The sequence below is a fragment of the Cricetulus griseus genome, chromosome 2 (genome assembly GCF_003668045.3).
Source record: "Cricetulus griseus strain 17A/GY chromosome 2, alternate assembly CriGri-PICRH-1.0, whole genome shotgun sequence".
Taxonomy (NCBI): Eukaryota; Metazoa; Chordata; class Mammalia; order Rodentia; family Cricetidae; genus Cricetulus; species Cricetulus griseus.
This window is the reverse complement of record NC_048595.1, coordinates 412549293-412574036: the sequence shown is the minus strand read 5'-3', so window position 1 is coordinate 412574036 and position 24744 is coordinate 412549293. Positions and strand designations below refer to the sequence as shown.

Here is a 24744-nt window from a genome sequence, read left to right as displayed (position 1 = left end):
GTAAGGAAGAAAGTGGAAGGTGAGAAGAACTTTCTCACTCAGAGATGTGATGTCATAGCACACTTGCATCTTTCTGTGAGTGTTTCCTTAGGACTATTGAAGGGGCCAGACCCTCACCCAGACCCCTACTTTAGCAGCTATGATGGACTGCAGAAAAGACCTAGCCAGACAAAGGCCCCTGACTCAGCATACGTGCTTAGTTTCTGGCCTTCTGACTTTGCAGGACCTGCCCTAGGTCAGATACCCTCCATGTGGCAAGGAACCAAACAGAAGTTAGCTGATGTGCTTTATGGTAAAAGTAGTGTAACAGTGACTTGCAGAGCATAACAACTTGGGAGGGCCTACAGGCCATAGCAACCAGTTGACCAATCAACATAGGACAGGTCGTCCGAGACCGGAAGCGCACCAATCCTGAGACTGCTGCGTACCCCTAGACATTCCCCTCATATACACTAATAAGTTCCCTGCCTCATGGTTTCTCCAGGTCCTTCTCATGCCACTTCTGTTTGGGATGGATGAAGGGCCCGAGTTAAGGCAGTTAACTCGTTAATAATAAAAGACTCTTTGCTTTTGCATCAGAATGGGTCTCTTGGCGATTTGGGGGTTCAAAATTTGGGCACCACAATTATATGTTCCTGGAGAGCATATGAAGAAATAAGTAGAAGCATGTTCTTGGAACAAACAACATTAATAATGTTGTGGCTGGAGATAAAGGGGGGATGAAGAGAGAGGAGACAGCATTTCCCCACCCACTGAAAAGAAAAGCCCTTTTCAACTGTATTTAAAACAGAGTATACCATGTGTAAAGCAATCACCACTACATTCAATTACAAATATATACATTATGGTAGTTTGAATGTAATTGGCCCCCATAGGCTGACACATAGGTAGTGGCACCATTAGGAGGTATGGCCTTACTGGAAGATCTCTTTGGGATGGACTTTGAGGTCTTCTATGCTCAAGCTATGCCCAGTGTGGACAGAGACTCCTTCTGCTGCCTCAGGATCAAGATGTAGAACTCTCAGCTTTTGTTTGGAGGAATTTGGACTTTGGCAGTTTGAGTTAGGAAAGCAATGGAATGTTTTAAGCATTGCTTAATGGAGTAGGAACTTGGAAGACAGTGGTGCTGAGGGTTATTTGGACTGTGTGGTTCTGGATCAGGAGGTTTCAGAAGAGAAGAATATTAATATGTGGCCTAGGGATTGTTCTTGTGATATTTTAATGAACGTGGCTGTTTTTTGCCCTTGTCCAAAGAGTATGCCTGAGGCTAAAGTGAAGAGATTTGGATTAATTCCATTGGCAGAGGAAATCTCAAAATAGACTAGTATTGACTGTTGTGTGGTTATTGGTGTTAACTTAATCAAGATTTATAATGAAAAGGAGCAAACTGAACCAAAAAAATGCAAAATGTACAATTTGAGGAGACAAGGAACACCAGTAAGTAGAATGGAGCTAAGGAGATACACAGACCTCTTGTCCTGTTATGGGGTAGAACCCTCATTTGAGTTACAAAACCAGAAAAATGTAGAGATTTAAGTACCACCTCTAGAAACCCCTTATTAAAGTAAATTCTATAAAGTGGATATAATTTGTGATCTCATGTTACCCTTTTTCAAAGAGTGGAGCAAAGAATGTTCTGAGCAAGCAGAATCCTGGAGGGTAAGCCAAAGGTTCTGAGAGGGGCAGCTAAAGTTATCTGGGAGACAGGGCCAATTAGAGTTGAGCAACTGTGGGGACATTAACAATGTAGGTAGTGTCTAGTAGTAAGGATTTTGAATAGCTAACTAGTCATTGTCTTCCCTGAGGTTAATGGTTGCTTTCCATTATGAAATGGGGTGCAGTTAAACAGTTCAATGATGGTATATTTCCAAAACATTTATTGGCAGGATGCAAAGACAGCAGAGGAGTTGCAGCAAACACATGGCCTAGCTGCCCGCACTGCAATGTAGGATTGCTCCCTCCCAGGGGCCACCCATGGGAAGGGAACATGACTTCCAGCTTGAGCATATCTCAAGTCTCATCTTGTAGTCAAGAAGCCCATGAATACTGAGCAGAGAACCTGCAGATACTATCATCTTCCTTCTCATGCAATCCTATATATCTCAATTACCATAAAACAATGTCCCAAAATTCCACCGATTCTGCCTTTTGGGGGACTTTGCCTTTACTTGATCTTGATGGCATTGATTTTAAATGACTCATTATCAGCCTCTGGCTATTTCTACACTCCCAAGATGAAATGTATCTTTATGAAAAACCTACAGGCAATTACAACAGATTACTACAGAAGTGTTGGGTTTACTGTGTCCACTTTGCCTGTGTAGGGATGATGCAAAACTCCAGTTCATTTTTCTATAACTCAGGGAATAGTTTCAAGAAGATTATAAAGAATGGTCAAATACTCATGAAAATCCTTTTACTTTCTTATTGATGTAACAATGCCCCCACCCATAGATTGTCCACCTACCCATTGAACAATGCATCCATCCATGCAGTCATGTGCTAGGCTAGAGAACAGGCAGATGGCACAGACAAGAGCTTAGGTAGTAGCCTGGAATGAGGGACCCTTAAGGGAAGCTAAACTTTAGCATTGTTTGCTGGTAAGAGTTGAGCATCACTGAGGTAGAGCAGGGCAGGTACTGGGATGTCAGATGGCTTCCAGCTGTAGGGGTTTGAGGTTACATAAAAGGTTACATAAGGTTGTCATGGATTGGGTTTAAGGAAGTTCTCAGAACTGCAGATCTCTTATCAGTAGTTGCTCAACCATCTGTACTGTAGCTATGAGAGCCAAAGAAACAAACCTGCTGAACAAGTACTAGAGCAGTTGGAGTTATCTTCTAACACAATGCTTCCCAATCTGCAGGTCACAACCCCTCCACAGGGGTCGCAGATCAGATATTCTGCATATTGGTATTTACAACTCATAACAGTAGCAAAATTATAATTATGAAGCAGCAACGACAATGATTTTATGGTTGGGGGAGGGTCACCATACTGTATAAAGGAATTATATTAAAGGACCACAGCATTAGGAAGGTTGAGAACCACTGTCCTAAGAGTTAGTATCAATAGAGCTTTTGTTACAAGCACTTGGAAAATATATTTTTGTAGTTTTAAGCATTTCTGAAAGTCACCTGATTATAAAATGTCCTTGGAAATCCAACTGAGAATTTCATAGGGATGATGGCAATTCCTCTCTTCTTCCAAAAGCTCTGTTGGTTAAATTCCCCCACAGCCTTTCTCCTGCTGTAGTAGGAAGAATTTTCCATACACGTCTCCCAGCACTTTATCAGATTCTCTGGGTCAAATTCTTGCTTGTGAATTGTCCTGTCAATTGTTTTGTACATGTTTAACTCCCGAACCTGGTGGACAGAAATGGCAAATTTCACAAGAGTCTTCAGAAAGTGAGCCCTAACACAGACGAGCAATAGACTATTACAGAGTTATCATGGCATCAAATGAAGGACCCAAGAAACAACACGGTGTAGGGAATTGAAAATGGGGTGTTTATCTATTTAAAGACTTTGAAATAACTATCAGTTCCTCTTACCTTCTCTGGTGGCAAGTGGCATTTAGCTGCCACAGCTGACACCCAGGTTTCTGTTACAAATGCCCCCTGGGGAAAGCCGAATCCCCGGAATGCTGTGTTGGATGGCAAGTTGGTCTTACAGACGCGACCTTGGACACGGAGGTTGGGGATCTTGTAAGCATTTTCCAGTTTGAGCAAAGCATATTCTATCACCTGAAAAAGTGTTCCAAGGTAAAATTCTAAGCACCAGATAGATTCCTTGTCCTGGCAGGATGAAGACGAGCCCTTCTGATGTATTTCTTGACTCCATAGCTAGAAAGGAATCTCACAATCTTTCCCTGGCTGTCACTGTGTATGGCTGTGTACTTAACATTATGGTTTCATTGCTTGTTTCTAATTCTTAAATATTAAGAGGATTTATTTATTTATTCTCCAAAGAAGGAAGAAGAGATGCTACCCCCAGTTTCAACTTCTTCTGGGGTCCTATTTTACAAGTCAGCTGTAAGTGACTTTAGACTTGATGGAAAGATTTAGAAAGGGAGGAAAGGCCAATCAGGCCAGTGATGTCCTCATGTCTGTGGTTAAAGGATTAGATTGAGACAGACCTGGAAGATGCCTGTGAGTTTTGGATACTGAGACACTGCAGAAGCTGTTGGGTCTGGACAGAAGCCTATGTGGGGCTGAGGCTCTAAGCAGGAGGCAAGAGGCTGGGCGGTGGAGGAAAGCTTTCCTTGGCATAGAGAGGAGATATGCCTGAGTGAAACCCACAGCCCTCTTCTCCGTGTGTTAGCATGTGCTTCCCTGACAGCCCTCAGTCCTGCCCAGAGGAGGACACTGGAAGGAGAGGAATGGAAGACTCAGCTCTCTTCTGGGGAACTTCTGGAGATCAACTCAAGACATTCATCAAAGGGTCACACCCAGGCCCTGGAGCACTGTGAGTGGTAAGTGAGCCTCCGGCACTCTCCTGGACAGGGTACCTGGGAGTCAGAGCATCTTACCATTCCCTGACTCCTCATAGGCAGTGGGTGGGGGAGATCTGGAAGCATCCTGAGTCATCCTTACAGTTTACAGTATGTGCCAAGTAGCTGCAGGTCAGTGGGCACGACAGACCATCTATGCTAACCCTCTTAGACACCAGGCTTACACTGAATTGCTCATTACCAAGACCTGGGACCCCAGATGTCCTTTCAAGCCACCTACCAGTTCAGAGTCATCTGGTGTGCAGCCTCCATTGATGTAAAATTGGATGTCTGCTGCCTTGATTTTCCCATCGTTCATAAAGCCAATCTGTGAAGAGTTAAATATTTGCTCCTGTGAGTTTTGTGATATGAATACGATTTCCTGAGAACTTGAACAGAGCAAGTGGAAGATCTGTGGATGCTAAGAGTGTGGGCTGGGGTGTGTACCTGCCTAGGTTCAAACTCAGCTTCTCCCATTGGCTTTGGGATACCCATTCCACCTTCCTAAGCCACAGTAACCTGGGGCATGCCAACAGGGGAAAAGCTGTCACCCACTCCAAGGCTTCATGTCTGTCACCATGAACTGGAAGGCTTGAGTCCCACCTCGGAGTGTTTGGTTCAGTAGACTTGGGCCTGGGAAACTGTTTCTAGCAAATTCCCAGGTGACACTGCTGATGCTGATCTAGTAACCATACTCTGATCATTGCTGACTGGACCCACAGGGGGTTCATACTTGTAGTCCTGACATTCAAGTGATTCAGGACTACAGAGTAAGACTCTGTCTCAAAAACCTAAGAGAGAGAGAGAGAGAGAGAGAGAGAGAGAGAGAGAGAGAGAGAGATAGGGGACTCTGTCAGGTACTCATCACTTCCTGGCAGTGTCTTCCACTAGAATACTGAATGGATCTTCTCCCTTCTTGCATGGTTTTCCAGCAATTTGAGTAACAACAGCATCCTAGCTAGGCTGGCTCTGGGTTACCTAGTCAGGCACGGGGAGGCTGAAGATGGGTAACAGTCAGGGTTCATGCTGGGCCTGAGGAGCTGAGGGAGGGGAAAGTCGAAAAGTCCAGGGAAGCTTCAAGAAGAGGATGGGAGGGGCAGGGGTAATGACTGAACTGACATGCTGTGGTTTTGCCTTAGGGACCCACCCTGTGCATGCAGCCCTCTCTCCTTAGAGTGCTTCCTGTCCCCTCAGGACATTCATCCCTGCTCTCAGTTCTTGTATTCTTCAGCCCTCACATACTGAGTCTCTGCCATTATCTTTTGGTTTCCACAAAGCCAGCAACTTTTTTATTGCAGTATTATAAGAATGGGTCTATTTTGGCAATAGTTCACAATATACTTGGTTGGAAGGAGAAGGTTGGAAAGAAAAAGGGTCATTCCAGTGGACTGTGTTATCAGTGTTCCCCCAACCCCCCCATGCCCCATTTTGGCTGGCTCAAGTGATTCTGGTATGTCCTATGAAATGGGGTATTTGTCTGTTGAAGGCCACCCTAAGGAAAACAGGCTTATCTGTCTATCTGACTGCCAATCCCTTTACAGAGTGTTGGCTATCACACACTTCATTTTAGCACATATCGTATGTGTGCAATGCTAAGAAAGCAAACATGTAAAGATAGGAACCTGCTTAACCCGGGCACTCGGGAGGCAGAGGCAGGTGGATCTTTGTGAGTTTTAGGCCAGCCTAGTGTACAGAGAGAGTTCCAGGACAACCTCCAAAGCAATACAGAGAAACCCTGTCTGGTAAAACAAAAAGAAAACAAAAAGAAAAAGAAAAAAGATAGGAACCTGCCTCCTGCACAAGAAGCTAGTGGTCTGGTATGGAGACAGGCCTATCACTCTCCACATGATTCAGAATTCAAGGTTGGATGTGTACACCATGTACTCAGGAGGGAATGAGCGGGGTAGAACCTGACACACAGGAAGCACTGTGTAGAAACAGTCAAGGGAAATGAACCATGTGTGGGGTTGGGGTTCAGCTGCTGAAGTCTAGGGAAGGTCTCCCTGAGCAAGGGTCTGTATCTGATCCAGTGTGGAGTAAGGAACCACTCAGGCCTTACTCTAGAGTTCACAGATCTCCTAAGGAAGTCGATGGCATCTACAGTTGGAGCCAGGGGATAGTTTTGTTGCTTGCTTCTTAGCAGCATTTTCTGTGTCCTTCTTGTCATGGGGCTTTATATTCCACCAGGCTGAAGTTGTTAGAAAACTATCTTCCAGCAAAGAGGAAGCACTTTGAACTAGATTCATGAATGAACAGGATGAGTCAAATTTGGAGAAGCATCAGATCCTGAAACATCCGTATTTCAGAGGTCCCAGGAATGGTCAGACCGGCAAATGTCAGTTTCTGCCCACTCTTGTTTTTGCTGCCGTCTCCTTTCCTTTAATGTGCAGGGACTCATTGGCCACAGTGGCAAAACAGAGGCTTTGGTAAGAAGGCCAGAGCTGTTGGTATTCTGTTTTTCACTGGTCCATTGAAGAAAGGGGTCATTCCAAGATAAATTTTGGGCTTATCAAAAGTAGCAGGGTGAGCCAGCTTCTGGTGAACTGGTTGCCCCATTGCTTGCTTTGCAAAAAGTCTTTTCATTGTTACACAATTTACACCTTTAGCAAGCAATTTACCCATATCAACACCTCTAATCTGCAGCTGTTTGAATGACCTGTTTGACTAAGCAATTCTCAGTCAGGAGACCTCATGGTTTGCCAGGTCCTCTCATGGCTGAGTTTTGCAAAGGCTCTGGAATTCTTCAGGAAACACTCGGATAATAATAACTGACTTTAAACAAAAGGTAGCTCAAAGCCTATCACTCCAGGGTTCAGGCCAGATGCAATGGTTCTGTGGGATCTTTTGCTACACGGTGTGGCCAAACAGAGAGCCCTGAAGATCTGGAGTTGCAAGCCACAGTTCCCTGAAGTGGCATGCCTATAGCTGACTTTGCTACCTACTCACCTTATATTTTCCTAGTAGTGGGTGACGTCCTCCAGTTATCAACATGTCATCCCCACGCTCCAGAATAAAACGGATCGGGTAGCCAGTCCTAGAGACAAAGAAACAGAAACACAGTTCCAACAGATTTGAGATTTGAGTTCAGGTTTGTAGAATGCCAGCGACAACTGTCATTGCATCTACAAAAGGAGAAAGAGTCAGAATGCAGCCTCTCCCAGAAGAGAAGGTGCTGAGTTTCATGCTGCCTCCTGATGGATGGTGTGGCCAGGAAGCTGCCTGTGGGCTATGGAAGTTCTTTTGCAGGACCTCTCTTTGGAGATACAGTCGTGCCTGCCTGTGGCTTCTACGGACTTGTCTCCAACTATTTAGAAAAGGTCAACAGCTGTGAATTAGATTCCCCCATCAAAGTAATTTAGGAAGCTTAAAACTCTCTGAAATGGAGACTTTGGTGAATCTTTTATTATTCTCTTTTGTTAGTGATGTCACTGTCTAGTCCAGTGGTTCTCGACCTTCCTAATGCTGAGACCTTTTAATACAGTTCCACGTGTTGTGGTGACATAGAATTATTTTCCATATCATAAAATTATTTTTGTTGCTACTTCATAACTGTAATTTTGTACTGTTAAGGATCATAATGTAAATATCTGACATGTGACCCTTAAGAAAGGGTCATTTGACCCTCAAAGGGGTTGTGACCCACACAGGTTGAGAGTCTCTGGTCTAGTTAACATGTAAGTCCAATTATATATTTTAATTCCTTGCATTTTTAATTCAAATTGCAATCCATGTTAAATCATGCCATTTGTTTCTTCTCCTACAACACTTCTAGGTTCTAATTCTCCTCTTTTAATAAGTGTTCCTTTGGCTAAGCCTTAATTTTGTTGTATCCAGATGATCGCAGTTGGAATTTCAGAGTCTTCTCTGGCTATTTCCAGCTTCAGTCTATGCCTCAGAGCCCCTCAAGGTGAGCATGCCACCTTCTCAGGAAACGCCATGTGTGGGGCTGGTGAGATGGTTCAGCAAGAAATGGTGCTTGCATGAAAGTTTGGCAACCTGGGTTTGATCCCCAGAATCCACACAAGGGAAAGAACAGATTCCATAAAGTTGTCCCGAGTGCCACATACATGATGGAGCTTGCATGTCCCACATTTACCTCATGCACACATAATGGTAAAATAGCCGATATTAACAACATAGACGTTTGGTGGCATGGCTCCATCATAACAACCCCGCCTTTTCTTCCTTCACTAATTTACTTAAGAATTCCCCATTTATGAAGTTCATACCATCTGCATAAGAATGGTTGGGATTACTAAAACCGAGCATATGATTTGTATCTTTGTCATTGTGTCCTTTTGTAGGACATAGTGGTGTATGAGAGAGAATGTGTGAGTGTCCGCGTGTGCCTGTGCCTCTGTGTGTGTGTGTGTGTGTGTGTGTGTGTGTGTGTGTGTGTGTGTGGCTGGTGAACCCTGGGTACTCTCCCTAGATTCTAGGTTATCTGAGAACTCATCAGGTCTCCCTTAGAGATAAGGATTTGTGGTTTGGCCCATCCATCATTCCATCAGAACTCTCTGTTAGCCTTGTGCCTCAGTAATAGCCATAATATTTATTTTTAATAGGTTATCCATGCACATACGGCAGTTTAAAAAAATTCAAAAGAGGGTTCAGTGAAAAGCAAGTCTTTACTGCAGTCCCCAGCCACATAGCTCTTCCAGGAAGCACGGTGGTCAGCAGTTTTTTGTCCTTCTAAACACACTATATTTTTAATGTGCTACCAGGTGTCTTCCTCCTAGTAGTGAAAGGCCCACATGGGTAACATCCAAATATTCACTTTTCCCTCTGTCCTACCTTCCATCTCTCTGGGCTTTTGCCTATGCCTCGATGAATACTGTAGACTAATCAAACTGTCGGTTTCACTCACTCTTGTTTCCTTGGCAGTTGAGCTGAAAACCCAGCAGGAGTGTGAGACAGAACCCACCCTGTGCTGCTGACTCTGCTGGAAAGCCAGAAGACAAGTGAGCTGGCCTGTTCCAGTGCAGTGGCCTCACAGTGAGGCTGCATTTGCTATCCCTCCAAATAAGTCGGGAGTGTCTCCAAGAAAGCCCTTGAAATTGTTGGGACCGGAGGGTAAGAAGTCGGATATGAGGGGCCCCATCTGGGTGACTGGCTCATAGACCCACTCACTTCCGTGCGGCGACAGCTGCCACGGCTGCCAGGAACCCAGGCTTGCTTGCTTTCCCTCCGAAGGCTCCACCAACCCTTTTCACATGGCAGTTGATCCTATTCTTCGGGATGCCCAAGGTGCGAGCCACCATTTCCTGTGAGAAGTTGGCCAAAGGCCCCCAACAAGGTGAAACAGAACACACAGGATTAGCAAGAAGTTCATTTACTGAAGAACTTTCTTAGCATTTCTCACTGCCTACAATAAGAATATATTTATCTATTTTGAATACCAACCACAGAAAATGCTATGGATGCCTGCAACATGCCAGCTAAAAGGATACATTGGTATCGCTTTTCAAAATTAATGAATGATAGATCCAATTACAAACAGCCACACTGAGTTCTTCATTCCCTGCTGCACAGCAGCCCCTGTAATCCTACCAAGCCCCCCCCCCAGCACTGAGCATTAATACCTTATATAAATAAGCTGGCAGAAGAGACAGAAGAAGCTATGCACTATGCAAAAGGAAATATTAAATGATTCCAAGTCAGGTCTGCAGAGCTGATCAGTGGACCAGGAGACATGAAGGTAAATCTGAGCCTGCTATAACTCGGGGGATGGCCTGAAGTGGTCCAGAAGGAAGCTGCTAACAACTCAGACTGTAGCCAGGTGACAGGGGCTGCAGGGGAACCATGCCAAAGCATGGTGGGCTGAGTTAAAAAATGGCAACTCCCATTCCTTAACTCAGACATCAACCAGGGAATAGTTGCTCCTGCATCAGTGGGTACAAGGGTGTGGCCACAGCGTAGCATGGCTACAGAGAGCTCACACAAGAAAATAAGAGGGTGGCTGGAAAGGGAGGCATGCAGCCTGGGCAGTGAGTGATGTTGCCGGGCTGTGTAACTTGATGATAAATGGAGTTAGCATTTGTATACTCAGGATAAGCTATGCTGTTTCAGAAGGGCCTGAAATCAAAGGCCTAATTTCTATAGAGCTGTGCAGGCGTAAGAAAGGCTAGAAGCTCAGAAATACAGTAGAACTGGGGCAGAGAGAGCAGATAAGGGTCGTCGTTAGCTGTGAATGAGCCACTTGTGGAAACTCGGCTATGGCTCATCTACGAGGTAGTGTTCATCCGTGTTAAACTTCCCAAGAATGACTATACTGCGACTATAAAGGCAAATATTGTAGGAACACACAGCTATATGCGTGTTCGCACAAACACACATATTTAGCACATTTCATTTCCTTCTTATTTTTTACCTTGTAAATTTGTATTTTGAAAAGTTATCATCATTTAGCAGAAGGAGGGACTTGAGAGCATAGCAAGGTCCGTGGAGAGTGTTAAGAAGCAAATGATTTGCAGGGGAAGGCAGTGAGGATGTCCAGGAAAGGAGAGAAAGGCATGGTTTAGGTGGAGGAGTAGCAGCAACGGGGGACTGTGGCAGAAAGTCTGAACTGAAGTGTAAGTGGGAAAGGCAAGCAATTGTTCATACAACATGCCTCGATGGGAGGGAGAGAGGGAAGCAACCACCACTAGGTGAAGCAGAATCAGGGGTACACTTTTAATTTAATTTTAATTATTTTAAGTGTGTGTGTGTGTGTGTGTGTGTGTGTGTGTGTGCGTGATACTCAACTTTGGTCTAATTGGTATCTTCTACCTTGGTTTCATAGCTTTCAGTTAGACAAATGACACTATAAAATGAATCCCACCTGTGTAAATGCTGCATCCTGGCTTGACACATATATGTCCATCTCTTTATCCTCTGCCTTGGGTACCACACGTACACTCTGAGTCTCCATGTAAAAATGTTCCTGGCCTCCAAAGTGTACTTCCCCTTTTAGACAGAGCAAACATATGTGACTTTAGAGACATATCATTTAAATATATCTGAAGTGGAGAATTGCTAAATGCCATGATTTGCTTTTTTTTTTTTTTTTTTTTTTTTTTTTTGAGACAGGCTTTCTCTGTGTAGCTTTGGAGGTTGTCCTGGCACTCACTCTGGAGACCAGGCTGACCTCAAACTCACAGAGATCCACCTGCCTCTGCCTCCTGAGTGCTGGGATTAAAGGCATGTGCCACCAATGCCCAGCGCCATGATTTCCTTTTAGGTCATGAGAATAGCATTTAGTTTCCTGTCTTGATTTAAGAGAAAAATCACTGTGATTTGACAAAGTTTCCGTAAGCAGCTGTCATTATGTATAATTGGCTGAACACATGCAATTTAAAATCTCCTATGTATTTGGCTCCATTTCCCTACCCACTTATGTCAACATGTTCTTAAGAACTAGAAATTAATTTTTGTTGGCTTGAGCAACAACTGGGATATCAAATAAAAGTAAAGAATGAGATATTCTTACCTAAGGGTAAATTCATTTCTGTAATGAGGCTGCCCAGGATAGTTAATGGTTTTACAAAGCATACAGAAACTTGTGCTTGAACACTGACAGTCAGCCAGATGCCTTCTCGTCTGCTTGTTGGAAGTATTGAAACCACAAAACACATCTCAGTTTCCCAATGAGATGGAAAAGACTTCACTGGGACCCACAGTGGTAAATTGCTTGCCTAGCTGGCATGCCTCAGGATGCAGGCTGGATTTTCAACACTAAACAACATCCTCACCCCTGAAGCAACCCAGACAAAGTAGAGACCTCAGGTAGAAAGAATAAATGGTGTATGCAAGGAGGTAGGGGAAGAGTGAAGGATAAACTTCTCTCCTCCTCTTTCCACTTACAAATTTCACCTAAATAGCAAGTAAGCATTTCAGAAACCTGTGATCAATCAGAGGTATTAAAAAATAAAGTTGAGCATCAGTGAGATGGCTCAGTGGGTACAGGTGCTTGCCGCCATGGCTGAAGACTTGAGTTTGACTCTGAGGTCCCACACAGTGGAAGGAAAGAGCCAAACCAACTCCACATGTGTGTACTTGGTGCGCACACACACACACACACACACACACACACACACACACACACACACACACACACAAAACGTAGAGATTTTTTAAAAATAAGGATGGTTGGGCTGTGGTGACACATACCTTTAATCCTAGCACTCATGAGGCAGAGGCAGGCAGGTTTCTGTGAGTTCTAGGCCAGCCTGGTCTACAGAGTGAGTTCTAGGATAGCCAGGACTATTACACAGAGAAACCCTATGTTGACAAACAAAACCAAAAACAAAAGGCTGGTTTGCAGTCAAGAAGGTGTAGGTGTGTAAAGGAGTGGTTAGAAGACTTTGCGTTTGCCATCACTCCACAGATACAGCTTTTAAATGATCTGGGTTTCTAGGCTGTCTTTACTCTTCTGACTTTTTATTGATTCCCGTGGCTAGTGTCCCTGGTGAGCATCTCAGAATCGCCGCCGTGTTCATCACTTCTCTGGGAAACAGGTTTGAAATTTTAATAATGAACTCATGACAAGTGGATGGTCGCTGAAGTTTCCGCCCCTCTCATTCTCTGCCCCATTTGCTTCCCGCCCTCTCCTTTTGTTGAGTGTTTGGTGACTGTAACTTTTACTGTAGCACTGTTACTTCAAAATAAATTTGGCTCCAGAATGGCTCCATACTTGAAATAACGAATTTCAACCTAACTCATGAGTGTGTTGGATTTTTTGTAGTCTGTTAATCCCAGCAGCTGAGTGCCAGCCAATCAGAAACGGCCAACTCATTGGTTTCTGTACCCACTTGTCTATGAATCCTCCTGTCCACACTATGGGAGCAGAGTGCTCTGAACTCCTCATGACACTTAATTGGAGACTCATTTTTCGCTCAATTAAACTCTTCAATTTGTCTCAAGTTTTTCTTTTGACAGTATCAATTTTGACTTTAACCTCAGATTTTGGCCATTTGACCTGGAGGTCATGCCAAACCCTGTGGAACCGGGTTGAATATGGATATCTAAATGGATTTTAGGTACTTTTTTTTTGCTCCTTTAAAGACCAGACTGAGTTTTTAAACCTGGTCTCCAGATCCACTCTTTCCTAAGCACATGAATTCTTAACTGCTAATGAGTTCCATCTCATTTTTGTGGACAGTGCCTGTCAATGCCTCTTGGATTCCTCTTGGATCCCTCATCTCTCTGTCTACAAAGATGTCTACCATGTTGCTAATAGAATCACTCTCCTCTCCCGCTGGACAACACATCTTCAATTTCAGTCATCTTAGATTCTTTGCTGTTCACACTTAGTCAGTGCCTAAATCTTCACTTACATTCTCCTGCCCTGTAGTATCAGTTATCTCGAACCTGGAGCTCTGTGGTGACCTTTGACCTGGCCTCTGATGAACACATTCTTCCTATTTCAATCTGAATTTTTCTGCCAGGTGTTCTAGATAGCAACTGAGAACCTGCCACTTTCCTATGCAAGATACCAAATATTTTCCATTGTCTGTAAAAGTAGAATAGTTTTTTTCCCCCAATAAATCAAGCTCTACCATATTCTTTTCCAGACTTTTCTCCGAGTCTGATATTCCGGTTTGTTCCCCACATTACTCACTTCATGAGAAGAGTGAAGATTCATTAAGTTTTTCCAAGCCTTGAGCATGCTGGGCAAGTACTGTCACTGAGCTGTGTTCCCTGCCCTTGGCATTTGGGACAGCTTTCACTATGCTCCAGCCCAGGCTGCCCTTAAACTCCTGTTCTTCCTGCCTGCTTCAGCATCCAGAGTACTGGGATACACCACCAAGCATCACTTCAACTTTATAGAAGCCAGAGTATCACTATATTAAAAATTCCTAGGATAGAACAGAAGGTACTTAAGAATTCACCTTCAAGGGGCTGTGTATGGTACACACCTTTAATTCCATCACTGGAGGGGCAGAGGCAGGTTGATCTCTGGGGGTCTGAGGTCAGCCTGGTCTCTATAAAGTGAGTTTGAGGTCAGCTAGAGCTACCAAGTAAGACCCTGTCTCAACCACCTTCCTGCATGCCCCCCCCAAAGATAATTCACCTTCAAAGATTTGATCAACACACTGAAATGCTGACTGAACATTTCCTTGCTCCAGCTTCTTTTCAGGTCCGATGAATGATTCATATCGCAGCGCGTCCTGTGGAGGTAACAAATAAAGGTATTATTCAGGTCACTCAGTGTGGTCACTCCCACATCCTGCACACTGAAAGCCATGCTCAATGATAATCACCAATTTCAAAATTTCCCAGGACAGCATGTGTGGTAAACATGACTTGCTAGGGCCTCAGTGAGTATGGGGACAGCTAAGCGCCTGTCTTCTGAGCTGGCACATTTTGGAAGACACGATCATGGTGTACTCCAGTTGCTTATCTAGCTGCACATCAGTCTGCCCCGAATTCAGGACACAGTGTTCTTTAAACCTCAGAAGAAACCCATTAAGGAGGCTTAATGCTAGATTAGCCTAAACCCTTACAGTAGCTTTGGAGTTCACCCCACCCTCCACTCACAGCCAGATGTGTTCAGGGGTGTGACAAATAGCAAGAATGAGACACATAACTCGAGTTCCTTAATTTAGCCAAGGTCCTCTCAAAATCTCATCTGGTTGTATTCTTGATTCTTTACTTTGCGAATAGTTTACTTTTTACTTTTTTTCCAAACTATATTTAAAACTTCTTTTTTTGAAATTAAGCAACACATTTCAAGGTTTGCAAAGTGAGATAGCATTTTCATAGATTGGCACCTCCATCTGTGTGGGTGCATCCCCAAAGGCAAGCCCCACTGTTAGGTTTTTATGTATTCTTCCAGATATGTGCACATACAAATCCACAGAAGTTTATATTCTTAACCACCTCATTATGCACACGTTTGCCTTTCATTTATCAGTACAATTTAGAGATCTTTCTGTAGCCATGAATAGAGAATGTGCTCATAAATCTACACACAACTCCACAGAATTCCACTGTGTCTATGTGTGTCTCTCTCTGTGTCTCTCTCTGTGTGTCTCTGTGTGTGTCTCTGTCTCTGTCTCTCTCTCTGTCTCTCTGTCTCTCTGTCTCTCTCTCTCTCTCTCTCTCTCTCTCTCTCTCTCTCTCTCTCTCTGTGTGTGTGTGTGTGTGTGTGTGTGTGTGCACGTGCATGCTGGTTGGTTCAAAAAGACCTCCTGCATGCTAGGCAAGCACTTTGCTAAACTACAGTTCCACTGTACAGACAAGACTTGGACTCGTGTTCATTGTTTTACTATTGCCAGCAGCGGTGCAGACAATAAGTTTGAACACATTCTCTTGCAGGTAAACAATCTAAGCCTGGGGAAGATCCCATATTGAGCTTGCTGGTAAAGGATATATTTGCTTAGAATTTTCATAGATGTTGGTAAATGTTTCTTCATAGAGATTATTATTGTGTTTTGTATTCATCTCAGAAAGACAATATCTGTTTTCCTACAGTTCACCAGCTCAGTGTTGTCAAACTTCGGTATTTTTGTTGAAAATGACAAAATGACAGTTCATTACAACTCTTTTTTTTTTTTTTTTTGGCTTTTCGAGACAGGGTTTCTCAGTGTAGCTTTGGAGCCTATCCTGGCACTCGCTCTGGAGACCAGACTGGCCTCGAACTCACAGAGATCTGCCTGCCTCTGCCTCCAGAGTGCTGGGATTAAAGGTGTGCGCCACCAACGCCCGGCTTCATTACCACTCTTAATAGTCTTCTTCTATTAGTAGGATCACACATTGGCCATTTCTAATTTCTTCTTGTGGTCTGTCTACTTGTATCTACTTGCTCAGTTTTTCTATTTGTTCCTTTCTTTTCCATTTCTAGGAAATATTTCCACAATTAGGGACTATGCTTGTTTCCTATGTTATGGCTTGAAGGTATTTTTCCAGTTGGTGCTAATCTTCTGTTCCTAGAACATTTTCCTTTGTGCTGACGTGCACTTTCTTTACATTGCTAATCTATTAATCCTCTGTTTTACGGAAGTTAGAAGTTGAGCCATACTCAGAAACATTATCAAGGCATCCACCTGTGCCTTCTCTACTCCCTTCAGATTTTGCTTTTGACCTCGCCACCAGTACCCAACCCTCCTTATCTTGGTGTATTCTGATGCAACGAGCCTGTGTGGTAAGGTTAATGGCTCATTCCTATTTTTCATTAGCACTTGACCTCAAGTATATTCGACCCCACTGCATGGATCTGTGGATAAATCTTCATTTGTCCTTAGTATAGGAGTAGAGAATGTGAAGTGGGCTGTCTGGTCTGCTAAGCAATGCAGCCATTCCCATCACTGACCCTCTCCTGGGGAATAGTGCTGCTTCCTTCTCTAGCGGGCCTGCCACAAAACTCAAGAAGGAATTGCTGCACTTTACCTTAGAACCTAGAAAAATGTGAAGAGAAACAAAATGATCTTCTCCACACTCAGGGGGAAGGGACCAGTCCCATGTAGGGCAACAGAAGACTTAAAGATGACACAGAGCCTGGGCAGGTGCAACCCGGGCAGATGCTAAGAGACAAATTCCAAATTTAATTATCCTCAAATCCACCTAAGAGACAAAGGGGAGAACTTTCTAAGATTCAAATGTCAAGCTTGGAATTTAGGGAAACCAGACGGGTTTGTTTCAGATGTCCTCAGGGCTAGTGGTGCCAGGAGGGGTCTGCGGTGGGACTAGAGGACCCCTTTGTAGCCCCAAGTATCTGAAGGAAAGAGGAAGGCAGCAAGAAACTTCCAGAAAAAAAGAAAAAACAAAAAACAACATGTGATGTGTATGTGTTATGGCTGGAGTGCATGCCAGATGCTTCATGTAAGGGATTTTCCAAGTACTGCATAGCAACATCTAATAGTACCCTTCATACTTTCTACAAAAACCCACTGCCAGGTGGCCCCAAGAGAGAGCAGATGCTGAAGTTACCTGAACTGTCACAATCAGGGGCTCCACATCTTGATAGACAACCTTCACTTTTTTTGTGGCTTGCTTGGCATGAGCGTAAGAATCAGCAGCCACGGCACAAATAATCTGACCCACACAAATCACCTGAGGAGAAGCAGAGCAGAGGACACACAAGAGAGAATGAAAGATGACTTCGTCTTGTCAACCAGGGAGGAAGAAGGGCTGGCCTTGGGATGGTGGGGAAGCGACTTGTAGCGCGAGCGCAGGGTGGTGTGAACAGTGCCTCTGCCGCCACTGGCTATGTGCCTCAGGTAAGTTAGCAAAGTATCTAAGCCTCAATGTCTTTGTCTTAAAAGAAGTATGCCAGATAGCTGGTTCTCACTTTCTCAAGTCAGGTACAAAACAAGGCTTAGCACAGATGGGTAGTCTGCGGTCATTGGAGGAGGGGATGGAAAGCGCCAGTGTGACAATCTACGTCACTACCTCATCCTGTGCATACAGGCTTTCTTCTTCTCTGCCGTTGTCACCTGGGACATCTTGAGCTGTTATCACATCAACCACACCAGGTGATGCCAAGGCCTCGGAGGCATCAATGGAACTGGAAAGGAAACAAAACCATAGTGTGTAGCAGGGTTACAAATCTCAGATGGAGATTCCGAGAAACTCCCTGTGATCCAAATGAACTAGGCAGGTCCAGATGTGGAGGTCTTACCACAAACACTGTTGGAGGGAGATAGAGGACACTTGTTTCCCTGGGCACAGACTAACCTTACCTTCCAGGGTGAGTCTATGCTTGCTTCCCAGGCCAGTGATCAGGGGCTGGCACTTTGAGAAACTTGGGCTTCTCTGAAGGTAGACAGTCATAAAAGACAGAGAGAATCACAGTTTTTGGGCTCCCATGAGGCAGGCAAGTTGTTCTTGCCTCATTAAATTCTCAGATAACAATGGCAAGTTCTTCAGATGAAAGTTGCTCATTCAACAGGGTTTTCCTCTTCTGCACTCCCATGCCCACTGTTCCCTTTCCTCGTGTGTTTTCAAGATACATGTTCAGATTGTGTTTTAAGTGTGTTGAGTAGGATTCATTGCTAAGAGGTAACCATGTCCTTAGGTACCTGCTGGTATTCCAAGCCTCCCAACTCCACCACCATTGCTTACATGATTCTAGCATGTGGCCTGCTGCTGGTTACCACAGCCAGGAAGAGTTCTTCTGCCAAGACAGACATATCATCACAAAATACTGCCTCCCCTGTGGCATGTTTAATGCCAGACTGATGCATGATGGGACGCCCGACTGGGTCTTGCGGGGGCTGCTGGGGGTCTATACCCTGTGTTAAAAGAACAGAGCACAGAATGAATTGTTAAGCAAGACCAGCCATTGTCAGCAGGATCTGCCATGTACAAAATAGAAGATGCTCACATGTGATAAAGGTGAAACAAGTTGGGATTTGACCTGAACAAAGACTGATTTTGTGACAGCTAGCATCTAGGAGACCTATTTTCTGAGGAAACTTGTGTGTTTTATAAATAGACCTCAGTGAGAGGCCATTGAAAGTAGGGTCATCAGCTAATGGCAGTGGCAGCTAATGTCTCTAGTGGGAGGGAATTGGAGACAAGAGTTCTAGCAAGTCTTAGACAGAAATTTCTAAGTATTTGTTTAAGTTCTTTGGGTTGTAGCTTCTTCAAGATATAGAAATAACATTTTAAACTTGTAAACTAAGATAATATCCATTTAAAAAGTGTGTGTGTGTGGTATATGTGTGTGCATACATGTGTGTATGCAACCCTAACTCCTCAGTCCACACTTTCCCCAACCCTGAAGGACACATCAGGACTTCCAAAGGCAGCTGTGTAGGTGACAGGACAGACACAATGGATGGGTATAAAGTTTTATCATGTTTCCTTCTGTAATTTAGGTCTGAATTAAGACTTGTGTATTGAAGGCCTGGTGACCAGCCTGGGGTGATACTGGTAAGTAGAGCCTTCAGGAGGTAGAGCCTAGCAGAAGGAAGTTAGACCACTGGGGCCACGCCCTTGAAGAAAGCATCAGGACCATAGTTCTTCCTCTTCTTCATCATTACTTCCTGGATGCCAGGAGGTAAGTAACTTTGTTCTACAACACATTGTCCGCCATGATGTCTGCCTCACCACAGTCTCCTTGAAACTGGAGCCAATCAGTCATAGGTACAAATGCCTGAAACCATGACCCAAATAACCCTTAGCTCCTTTTAAGTTTATGTAGCTTGGGTTTTTGTCATAACTAGCACTAGAAAATTAACACATTCTTCAAAAGCAAATCTGCATTACTGGTTAAGTACAGAGAGGCCCATCACGGCAATCTTGAGCTGGGCCTGGAGTGGACTTCTTTAATGGGAGCAGAGGACAGAGGGCTGTTGTTGATGAAAGCAGTTGTCTGAGCTCCATGTGAGTGACCGGGAAGGTCAGGAGGGCTGATCCCCAGCTGAGGTGGGATCTTTTGGTGATACAGCTGTTTGGGGGCTACAAGTAACCTTCAAGTAACCCCTCACCTATGCCCTGTGAGTGAGTCCAATCCATTCATGGTTTCACCAAACTTGATGAGCTCATTCCTTTGTCCTGTCAGGGGTTCCTTACACAGGGTGAACAGATGTCCGTTCATGTCTCCTCAGAGAAGTAATGTGAACTGTGGCAAGAAGGCTCTCCAGGTGACATCCAGACAGCAGCCACCTAAGCATTCACTGCCACCGAGAATGACAAGAACTAATACATGCCTCCCTTTGTGCTTAAGTTGCTCCAGAAACCACATTAGAAAGAGCCTCTCTTAAAACTAGGGCATGAAATGAATGGACACAGCACAGGAGACCTCTGCTGCCCCCTTCTGGGCTCCCAGAGAGCCCCCCACTACCTTTACAAATAGGCTGCTCTGTTTCAGTAACTTTATTATAAGAGAGACAGTGTTTGTAGAAAAATACTTCAAGTCTAATGAGACCTGGGCACTATCAAAATTTTAAATTATTCCAGTCTGATACACTGAAAACTTATCTTACAGTTGTCTTAAAATGCATTTTAAAAAATTCTGAGTGAGGATCTGTATATTTTAATGTTTTAAAGTTCATTTTTCCCCAGTGATCTGCCAATTCTTTATGTCTATTAACTTGTAAAAGTCTTTGTTGTGAATATCTTTTATCACTCATGCATTCTCTTTTATGCAGTCGGATTTGTCAGGCTTCTCCTCCATGACTTCTGGGTTTCAATCCTGTTTGGAAGACTTTCTCAGCTGCAGGCTTAAAAAGAGTCTGCACACATTTTAACCTAATGTTTAAAACACTAATAAATTTGGACTTTACATTCACTGTAAGGTAGGAATATGGCTTTGTTTCTTGTGTTTAAAGTGACTCGCATAGAAATCTCTACTTAAACCCTCCATTTTATTGTTTATTTGAGGTTTATTTTTGCTTTTCAATGATGACCCACTTACTGCTCTCTTTCTGGACTCTGTGCTGCTTTATTGATCTTTTGGTCTATTTCTGAATCCTTTAATGGCTATGATGTTTAATCGTGTAATGCTATATGTTTATCTAGTAGAGCTATGGGTTCAGTCTCAGGGTTGGATAGGATTGGGTCCACTCCTCATTACTGATTTTAAAGAATGCCTATTTCCATATTTCTAGATAAACTTTAAAATCAAAATTTCCCAAACTCTTGTCAGCATCATTGATTGGAATTATACTTAATTAATATATACATTACTTGTGAGAAAATCGTTATCTTTATATATGATGTCTTCCTACCTATGGACTATGTTACTTTTTATTCAATTATGCTTTGATTGAAAAAGTTTATCAGTAGTCTAAATGTTTGTTTTACACCAGCATTGCATATTTTTTCTTGGTTTTATTTCTAGGGATTTAGTTGTTAGCTGTCGTCAGTAGGATCTACCATTCTACTGCATTTTCTAACGGACTATTGAGTATGAATATAATTCCATGGCTGAATCCTTTCTTTCTTTCTTTCTTTCTTTCTTTCTTTCTTTCTTTCTTTCTTTTCTCCTTCCTTCCTTTCTTTTTTTTTTAAAGATAGGGTTTTTCTGTGCAGCCCTAGCTGTCCTGAAACTCACTTTGTAGACCAGGCTGGCCTTGAACTCACAGGGATCCACCTGCCTCTGCCTCCCAAGTGCTGGGATTAAAGGCATGTATCATTACTTTGCTAGCTGAACCTTTCTTAAAAGAGCACAGAGCAATTTGAAATTCAGAGTAAAACCAGGTCAAAAGACAGCCACAGCCCCATTGGGCTGTTCTGTTCACTCATAAAATGCACTGACCTTAAATGACTGCATCCCCTGTGGCACAGTCAAAGGAAAGTCTTCCAGAACATGTAAGAGTTTCTTGGAGATGTCAGGGTATCCACAAGGATCCTAGAACAAAGATGAATAGTTTCTTTAATGGAAAGTACTTCCTGTGGAGATTTAGTTGAGAGACAGGATTTTAAATGTCTGTTGCTGCACAGTCTTCTGGCTTTTGTCTTTATTGCTTTGGGGAAGTTTGAGTGAACTTAGGGAGAGCTTCAGGTTTCATTCAGAATGAGTCTCAGAAATGTAGCTGGCAAGGAGAACTATGGTAAGGTCAGCACCCGGTGTTCCCTTAAGCTGGAGAAGCATCTACAATCTCTCTTCCCCAGTGCATCCTAAAGACAAACACAACTTTACCCTCATCTTTAACTGCTTCAACACATCTAAGTAGAATTTGAAGAGAAAGCTGATGGTAAGAGTTCGTCGGTATTCCACCATTCCTCCAGGGGCTGATACTGGCAGGGAGATTTCTTCTAGAACCATCCTGCAAGCTTCAGTCAACATCTCTTCATCCCAACACCTAGGCACATGGAGAGGAATGTAACCAGTTCAGTATAGGCAGGGTCAAACAAGTATCCAATATTTATGTTGTGGAATATTATTTTAACTAGGCAAAGATGTGTTAAGGTGTTTATGCTGCAGAATATTACTTTAACTGTGTAAAGGTGTGTTACATTTGTTTATGCTGCTTTTGTTTAATGATGTAAGAATATGTGTTTAATTGTGTAAAGATTGTGTTGCATCTGTTTCACCTTGCCTGCCTAAGGCACCAGATTAGTCTAAAGAGCTAAATGACCAATAGCTAGGCAGAGAAAGGATAGATGGGGCTAGCTGGCAGAGGGAGTAAATAGGAGGAGAAATCTAGGCTGGAGAGAGAGGAGGAATCAGAGGAAGAAGAAGAGAGGAGAGAATGAGGGAGACACCAGCCAGAAGATGCAGTAAAAGTAATATATTCAGAAGAAAGGTAAAAAGCTCTGAGGCAAAAGAGAGATAAAGAAAAACAGGTTAATTTAAGTAAAGTGAGTAGCCGGAAATGTGCGTAGGCTAGGCAGAGCATTCAAAACTAAGAAAAAGTCTCCGTGTCATGATTTGGGAGCTGGTTGGCGGGCCCAAAGAAAAAGCCTGATACACTTGCCAAAGTAAACCTAAAATATAAACAAAGGTTGCTCAAATTTATTTCTCACACAGGAATATCCTATCATACACCAGTGTCTTTGTGTATGCTGTTTTTCTTGTGCTCACTCCAACATGTTATACTCCATAGAGAAAAGGCACAGTTCCTTCCCTTTGACAATCATGTCAGTTGCCACTAATCAAAGGACAAAAGACTTATTTGGCAAGAGCAAACGTTTGTAAGTCACCTTCCGATCAGCTGCTGGCAGGTTTTGTTTGCACTGACTGTGGTGGCACCCAACCCTCCATATAAGATGCGGAAGTCTGTAATGGTGCTTGTGTCCTCTTTGAAAACGACTCTCATCCCAGAGTTCACTGTTGCAAGGGCGTTTTGCTGACGTGGGGCCTGTCTGAAAGCTGACACAAACTCCCACTGAAGAATGAGAAGAATGACTGTTTACTTTGAAATGTTTCAAATCTATAGCAGTCTTAAGAGAGGAACCATAAATAAATATATGTCCTTCCCTTGTATTCATATATTCACCAGTGACCAATCACATACGCCTACCCTTAAGCTTACCCTCCCCACAACCAGAGCTCACAGGCGCGTCATGCGCTTTTCTGTAATCACCATTAATTTAAAGAAAACATTAACCTGCTACAGTAAGGCCAAACGACGTTAAGATGATTATTCTACTTAGCTCTTCTGAGGCTGGTGGCAGCTTGCAGTCATGTTTCCACCGGCCTTTCACCACAAATCTTGGTTGAAATGATAAAGCCTCCTTAGAGTGCAATCTCCTCACCTACACTGAACTGCTTTGTGGATCCAAGTGTCCTGAGCCTGAGAGCTGGCTGAGGAATAGTACAAAGTCCTGATGCTGCCAGATGTTGTTGAGGAGCTGGCTGTGTCTAACCTGGAATTATCTGCACCTCTGCATGCATAAGGAATTTGCTACAAATTCTATGCTTCTCTACACCAAGGCTATTTCAGGGTAAAAGCCAAAGATGCCAGTGGCTATTGTGAACCTTGTGACCTCATACCTTCCCAGAGAGGGGCACAAAAACAGAGATGAGCACTTGGTCTGGCTTCAGGCTTGCATCTGGTAGTCTGGCAAGAAATCGGTCATCCAGAGGAATTTGCCATATTCCTTCTATTAAAGGAAACACATTTCATCAAAGGCTTATCACTTTGTGACTCTTTTATTGGTAATATCCAGTGGTATTCTTAATCTAAAAACAAATTCCAAGCTGGGCAGTGGTGACACATGCCTTTAATGCCAACACTCAGGAGGTGAGGCAGGCAGATCTCTGTGAATTCAAGACCAGCCTGGACTTCTACAGAGTGAGTTCCCGGTCAGCAACGGTAACACAGACAAACTCTATCTCAAAAACCAAAACAAAACAAAAGTTCTAAGATGGAAATTAAGTGGAAAAATAGCTACCCGAAACATCATGTTACCCCATGATCTGGTTCTCACTTGAGAAAGAGCCTTCTCGCTGTAGTGGCAGGGTCATCCAGTGTGTGGGAAACTCTGCCCAGCTTACAGTGTGTGACTTAAGGGGCAGAACAACCTGAATCCGTGTGTACATGTGGACACAGTGCCAGATGATGTGTGTGGGGTGGACAGAGAATGCATGAAAGAGAGGATTAGGGGGTATGGTAAGTGTCTGAGGGGATATGGTCAGGATGCAGACATAACTAATGAGAACAGTGACAATAGTAGGTGAAGCATGGGTGATGGCAGACATGTCCCTCAACACATGAAACAACCATAAAGTCATGTGATTATTTCAAACCCAAATCCTAAAACAAAGACCCAGAAATAAACATTACACTTCTAGATAAATCCACCTGGGGAATGTGAAACTTTTTTTTTTCCTTGTGACATTTTGGGAACTCTGGGGGGCGGAGAGGCTGGTATTCTTTCTGA

General features: G+C 43.5%; 1 protein-coding gene across 1 annotated transcript in view; it reads right to left on the bottom strand.

The window, feature by feature from the left end:
* Nucleotides 1-24744, bottom strand: part of LOC100760504 (aldehyde oxidase 3) — an 85607-nt gene that overhangs the window by 28346 nt on the left and 32517 nt on the right. The window contains exons 13-26 of the mRNA XM_027396933.2: nucleotides 23855-23964; nucleotides 23062-23246; nucleotides 22058-22220; nucleotides 21674-21766; nucleotides 18532-18701; nucleotides 17860-17974; nucleotides 17398-17520; nucleotides 14540-14636; nucleotides 11309-11433; nucleotides 9619-9752; nucleotides 7435-7522; nucleotides 4730-4816; nucleotides 3551-3742; nucleotides 3135-3362 (exon numbers count right to left, since the gene is read on the bottom strand). Coding sequence (XP_027252734.2) covers nucleotides 3135-3362; nucleotides 3551-3742; nucleotides 4730-4816; nucleotides 7435-7522; nucleotides 9619-9752; nucleotides 11309-11433; nucleotides 14540-14636; nucleotides 17398-17520; nucleotides 17860-17974; nucleotides 18532-18701; nucleotides 21674-21766; nucleotides 22058-22220; nucleotides 23062-23246; nucleotides 23855-23964 — 1910 coding nt within the window. The remainder of the gene's footprint in view (nucleotides 1-3134; nucleotides 3363-3550; nucleotides 3743-4729; nucleotides 4817-7434; nucleotides 7523-9618; nucleotides 9753-11308; nucleotides 11434-14539; nucleotides 14637-17397; nucleotides 17521-17859; nucleotides 17975-18531; nucleotides 18702-21673; nucleotides 21767-22057; nucleotides 22221-23061; nucleotides 23247-23854; nucleotides 23965-24744) is intronic.